Consider the following 6,318-nt stretch of genomic DNA (forward strand, 5'->3'; position numbering starts at 1 on the left):
GAAAAAAATATGCATGCATAACTAAGAACCTAAATAACACTACTTTTCTGTTTGAAAGGGAGTAGGAAGAAGTGAACACTTAAAAGTTGCTAAATGCTAGCTAAAAGGCTAAAGGCCAGCTAAAAGCTAGCAGTAATCATATTTTAAAAATAAAAGTAGCAAAACAGCTAGCTAAAAGAAGCAAAGGTGCTAGCTAGCTAGCCTGAAAGCTAAAATGCGGAAAGTACAAAATGCTAGTTAAAAAGCTAAAAATGTAAAAAAAAAGAGACAAAAAGCATTGATTTAGCTAAAAGAAGCAAAAAATTGCTAAATACAAATGGTAGCAAAATGCTAGCTAAAAGTAGCATAACYATAGCATTATACTGTTACTATTTATTATAAAAGGCCAATTAAAAGCTATCCATTATTAGCAAACAGAAGTAGCAAACAGCTAGATAAAAGAAGAAAAAAAAACTTGAAAAAGCAACCGCTAGCTAAACGTATTAAAAGATTAGAAGCGGCAGAACAGTAGCTAAAATACTGAGATTGTTTAAGCCAAAATCAGACAGCTTAAAATATCCATGTGTATGAAGAAATCATTTGTAAATAAAGTTAAATGTTTTGAATTTAAAGTAAAAAAAACAAACAAAGTCACAGCAGCCATGAGCTGAAACAGGTCAAAGAGTTTAACTCCAATAAACCATGTAAAGTTAAAGCTGCAGCCACGGTGGTAAACCCAGGCAGGGACACACCGGGGTCATCGCCTTCGGTTGGACTTTTTATTTTTTTCCTTTTGAAAGAACTGGTTGGATGCTAGCGCTTCAGCTCGCGACCAATCGGAAGTGAGCATTTTTCGCGCTGGTCTGACTCCGGGTTTGAGTTTCCCGCAAGCTTTTTCCGACTCGGTTTGAATCAATTCATTCGCCTTACAAGATGTTTACGACTATTTTCACCCTTTAGCTTCAGCGGAGCAGATCGGACAGGTGAGCGCCGTCAAAACGCCTCTTATAAAGGGACTAAAGCGGCAACATTAGCGGAGACTAGTGTTTTTAAAACATTTCTTTGAAAGTGAACCCAGCTCAGACCGACCTTCCATTTTAGCGAGCGAGCTAGTTAGCTAGCTATGCTAACCGTAGAATGTGCAGATAGACTTGCATTTTATGCTACGATGGTTAGCTTTAGCATCTTTGGCTAGTAGTGTTAGCTCTTTCGGAACAAACTGTCATGTCGCCTCTGATTTTATTATATTTGTGAAACAATTACCAAACAACTGAAACAAGTTGTCTTAATCGGGACCAGATTAGTTTTTTTTTTTGCATGTTCGCTTGGTTCATCTTGCTCAGTCTGTATTTAGCATTTTGGAGTGGCGGCTTTGTCTATTTGCTGGAGTTCTATTTTAATGGCTGACTGTGTGGATGTCAAGGAGCRTTTGTCCGTAGCTTCAATTCATCGTGGGCTTTCGCTCCAGGTGATAGACGGAGCCTGTTTTATTTCATGGCATAATGATGAAACTAAAGCTGTTGTTCCGTGCCAGCCGGTCGTAAATATATGTTGTCGTGTTGCAGCTAATGATTCAGACTTGTCAGCCGGTGTCGCCCGGTCCGATTCGGCTTCTCTCATCCGGGCATTGATGTGATGGAGGCTGCCTCTGCTACGTATTATCCGCAGTCTCCGTCTAATACCTGGAGATGGTTCATTCAGCACAAATATAGCCTCGTTTGTTGTAATTCATGTATTTGTGCGTGTAAACAATAGATTAACAAATAAAACTTTATCTATGAATCTGCATTCAAATTAAAACAGCAAAATGTAAAAGGACAGCAACAAAAAAATTCATAAATGGTAATTTAAAACAAGCTGGAACAATTTTAAATAGTTAAGTGAGAAAAAATATTAACAATAGGTACAAATTTGCAAAACTAAGTCACCTAAAAAATGAGTTAAAGAAAATAAATAGGTCGACGTTGCAGCTAGTATTGATTCATTGCAAATGCAAAATTAAGACTTGAGTTTAATCAAAAAGTTCATGCGTTAAATAGTCCAAGAGATATATCACGTTTATCTGCATAAAAAAGTACCAGCAATTTTGATGGTTCCCCATTAAACTACGTCCCTTCCAGGAATTTAAAAATAATTTCTTACAAAATTTCTCCATGGACACACAAAGTCAGAATTCAAGATTAATGCTAAAAATCATAGTTTTGACTATGTCTATATAATATCTGACCATAATTGCCAGATCTTTTGCTTCAGATCTGTTTATTTTGGTACCAAAATGTTAAAAACTGCTTGTTTAACTGATTGTTTAACCAGGTAACTAATATTGAACCTATGAAGTTGACATCCACAAAAAGTGTCAATTTCCTAAACTGCACCAAAAATATCTTCACGCACTCTACTGGTGCAGTTTGGTGCCAGTTTAGGAAATACTGACAGAACAGTTGGGGAAAGTGCATGACCCCCCCCAAAAGCTCAAATTTAGACACTTTATGGCCCTTTTCATGGATGCCAGCTGTAAATGGCTTCAAATGTTCAGTATTAGTCACCTAGATTTAGTTAAACAGTTTTTAATATTTTGTTACCAAACAAAAAAACAGATCTGAAGCAAAAGATCTGGCGATTATGGTCAGATATTATATAGACATAGTCAAAGCCATGATTTTTAATTCCTGGAAGGGACGTAGTTTAATAGGGTACCATCCAAATGGCTGGTACTTTTTATGCAGATAAACGTGGTATATCTCTTGGACTAAAAAGTTTTGTCTCTTGTCCTGCAGCCTTGTGAGCCTGGAGGGGTTTGATGGGATGGACAGCATCGGTAGCTCCTTGCCTTCAATGCCTGAACCAGCCAACCCAGTCAGCATGAAGCAACCGCCCGAGTCCTTGAGCGTAGGAAAAGGCCACGGGGACATCGGCAGCGATCCGGCTCTGCTGATGGACAAAGCCGCGGCGCAGCTGGCCGTCACGCTGCAGGATGGCGTCCTCCAGAAGATGGCCGGCCACAGTCCTAACCACAGCCAGGACCGGCTCAAGGGCCTCACCTCTCTGGTGCTAAATGGTGACCAAGAACCGCTGTCCAAGCTCTGCACTCCTGAGCCGCCMGTGCATAAAGGCGCCGAAGCCCCCGCCACCAACGCCACCCATCAGCTCAACTGCGAGCCCCACGCCGAACCCGAGCTGAAGGTGATGATCCCCCAGGTGGTCAAGCAGCCGTCGTTTGAACCGTCCTCTGCTAACGGAACCAGCCTGGTCGCCGTCACTGAAGGTGCTCTGTCTGCGCACAACGAAAGGCAAGATGTGAAGAAAAGGAAGGGGAGGCTCCACAAACCCAAACCTCCTCCTCCTCCTCCTCCTCCGAGCTGCGGCTCCTCCGTCGTAGCTGCGGAGCCTCCGGACCGAACCGGAGCGGCTGATAAGGTTTTAATTTCACTCACGCTGCTAAACAAATCTGTTAAAGTGAACCCTGACGAGCTGTAACAAGTTTTATTTCAACTGTAAAACAAAGACTGTAAAAATACTGTGGGTTGTTTAGTTTCTATAAATTAAAAAATATGTGTTGTCACATAAATGGCAACATAAACTTTTATGCTGCAAAGCATTCTGGGTAAATGATGAACTAGGGGCTCCAGTGTGAGAGCYAATGGAAGGAGAGCCTCAGCTTAGCAAGTTAGCTTTCAAGTTAGCCTCAGAGCTAATCTTTATATATATATATATATATATATATATATATATATACATACAAAGGGGTGCAACAATACATGTACCCGTATCGAACCGTTCAACACACCATGTATGGAAAAATACTGATTTTAAAATTTATTTTATCAACTTGTCTTCTGAAGATGCTCTGTGTTGAAGGATCAGTGGATCTGTGTTCGACTACTCCACCTAGGCTGCTCTGTGGAGCACAGATCCAACAAGAAACTTGCTGTTTCAGCAACATTTAATTTAAAAACTGAACTTTTGAGGTTAAACAAATGTTCATAATTAATTTAAATAAATTACAAGTTATGAAGGCCACAAACATTTCTCTTTTTTGTATTGAAAAAATATCGAACTGAATCATGAATCTTATGTATCATTGCACCCCTGATAACTAAATAAATAAACATCTATCTATAGCATTAGCTCACAAGCTAATAATTATGTGTGTGCTAATGTGAAAGCTAACAATTACATTTTTAATCTCAGAAGTTTAAACATTTGACAGAGCAGGAGCAACAATAGTTAAAAGAGTAAGTTTTGTAGGTTTTTCCTTCATCGATCTGTTTGTTTCGTTCTTCCAGCCTGTTGTTGTGTCCGGACCGACGGAGGACGCGGGAGACGAGTCTCCTCCACAGACCCGGTTTTCTGTCGGGGATCTAGTTTGGACCAAGGTGTCCGGTTACCCCTGGTGGCCCTGCATGGTGACCACAGACCCCGAGTTCAGCTGCCACGTGAAGAAGAAACAGAAAGGTGAAAACTTTAGCTTTAGAGCTGAGGAGTGAGCTAATGCCTCCCAGGATGAYTYSACCGTCTSTTGTTGTCTTTTTGGAAGCAGCTAACAGCAGGCTGGGCTGCGTTTACCACGTGCAGTACTTCGGAGACGCTCCTGAGCGAGGCTACGTCTTTGAGAAGAACATGGTGCCTTTCACAGGAGAGGATCAGTACCTGGAGCTGAGCCAGAGCAACAAGCAGCCGGCCTCCTGCGGCGCACACAGAAAGGTGAGTCAGTTACCTGTGGGACGCGTGTTGGTCTCGTTGTTCGGGAGTTGTAAACAGTTTGTAACACGTGTTCCTGCAGACGGACCCCTCTGTTCCCCGGAAGCTCCGGGCTCAGTGGAACATGGGCATCATTCAGGCCAGGGAGGCCCTCGGCCTCTCGCCGGAGAGGCGCCTGGAGATCTTCGGCTTTCGTTACGACGAAACCGGATCCCACCTGAACCCGCACATCCTGGAGAAGCTGAAACCAGAACAGGGCGACGAGACGGGGCGGGAACCAGAGTCCAGACCAGGTCCAGATCTCTCCTCCCTGCTGGTTAGTTAGTAGTCGTGTAGAAACAAACCTGAACCTGGGTCGCTTTAAACAAACGGATGAATCAGATATTATTGTAAAATGAGTTGTTTAGCTGCTGATAACTAAACAATAATAATAACTTATTGTTTAGAACTAAAAGTCTGCAGTATTTGTGATGAATGAGTGAATCAGCTGGTGACGTCTTTCCGTTTTCTCACTGATGATCCAGTTGTGGAATTATTTCTTTACGTTTCAGAGCCTCGCAGCTTCTGCTCCGGACAAGTGGGCCGAACCGATCGTACGCCTGAAGAAAATCAGACGCCGCAGAGATGTCCGGCCTCCCGCCAAGCCGGGCGCGAGGAAGAAGGCGTCGAGCAGGACCGGCGACCTCGTGAAGAAAACCAAAACGAGGCCGGCCCCTTCCTCTGACATCGGTCCGGACGGAGGGCCTCCTCAGGTTTCATCTCCAGGTYGGTTCAGAACTGAAATCTCTGTAGAAGATTACTCAACAAAAATCACATTTTTCCTTCATGCAGCAAAGAGTTAAAGCATTTATTTCACCCAATAAGTAAAAAGAAAAGTTAATTTCTTTAAATAAAATGTTTACAAATGAAAAACGTTCCTTCATACGTCAGTTTATCTTCTCTGTCAAACGTCACTGGAGACACTTGAGTGAGTATTTATGAGATTAACTGTTTTATTTGAACTAAAACCAACAAGCTTCTCTGTTTTTAAATGAAGTGAAAAAGGAGCGAAAGAGAAGGACTAAAAGGTCGCTGACAGACAGCGAGACGGAAAAAGATCAACAGCCCAGAAAGAGGCGTAAAACCAGCAAAACCACTGAGAAACAGGTAAAGTTTTAAAAGTTTTAAACTCTGCGCTTCAGGTTCTTTCTTAAGACAAATGACTGAGTGAAAGTTTTACTGTCCAAGGCCTCAATTTTAGAAGATGGAAGCAAAAAAAGGAGGAAGAAAACCGAGCAGAACGGCGCGAAGGAAACGAGAAAATGGACCAAGAAGCCGAAGGTTCCTCTGAACGGTAAACAGCCGAACCTCCGAGTGTCCTCGTTTTAAATCAGCTCAAACTCAGAACTTTCTTCAATCTTTGTCAGTATTTACTGAAAAATATCTTATAACTAATTATTCTTATAGAAATACAAATTGACCTTTTCCAAATTATGTTGTAAGAACAAATATAACCTAACAAAAGGTTAAATGAAGACTTTATCATGTTTGACTCTATTAATGTTGTTTTTTTATTATTTAGATACATTTTCTATTATCCTTATTCCTCAGTGGGGAAATTAATTCTCTGTATTTTTCATCATAGCATCGGTCTGGGAG

At 41.6% G+C, this 6,318-nt stretch overlaps 1 protein-coding gene across 1 annotated transcript in view; it reads left to right on the forward strand.

Moving 5' to 3' along the window:
- Positions 1-730: 730 nt before the first annotated feature.
- nsd2 (nuclear receptor binding SET domain protein 2) overlaps positions 731-6,318 on the forward strand; it is a 16,359-nt gene continuing 10,771 nt past the window's right edge. The window contains exons 1-8 of the mRNA XM_014011817.1: positions 731-962; positions 2,757-3,396; positions 4,266-4,434; positions 4,520-4,683; positions 4,763-4,996; positions 5,232-5,445; positions 5,717-5,826; positions 5,908-6,013. Coding sequence (XP_013867271.1) covers positions 2,785-3,396; positions 4,266-4,434; positions 4,520-4,683; positions 4,763-4,996; positions 5,232-5,445; positions 5,717-5,826; positions 5,908-6,013 — 1,609 coding nt within the window. The 5' untranslated portion in view covers positions 731-962; positions 2,757-2,784. The remainder of the gene's footprint in view (positions 963-2,756; positions 3,397-4,265; positions 4,435-4,519; positions 4,684-4,762; positions 4,997-5,231; positions 5,446-5,716; positions 5,827-5,907; positions 6,014-6,318) is intronic.

Source organism: Austrofundulus limnaeus, unplaced genomic scaffold (genome assembly GCF_001266775.1).
Source record: "Austrofundulus limnaeus strain Quisiro unplaced genomic scaffold, Austrofundulus_limnaeus-1.0 Scaffold85, whole genome shotgun sequence".
Taxonomy (NCBI): domain Eukaryota; kingdom Metazoa; phylum Chordata; class Actinopteri; order Cyprinodontiformes; family Rivulidae; genus Austrofundulus; species Austrofundulus limnaeus.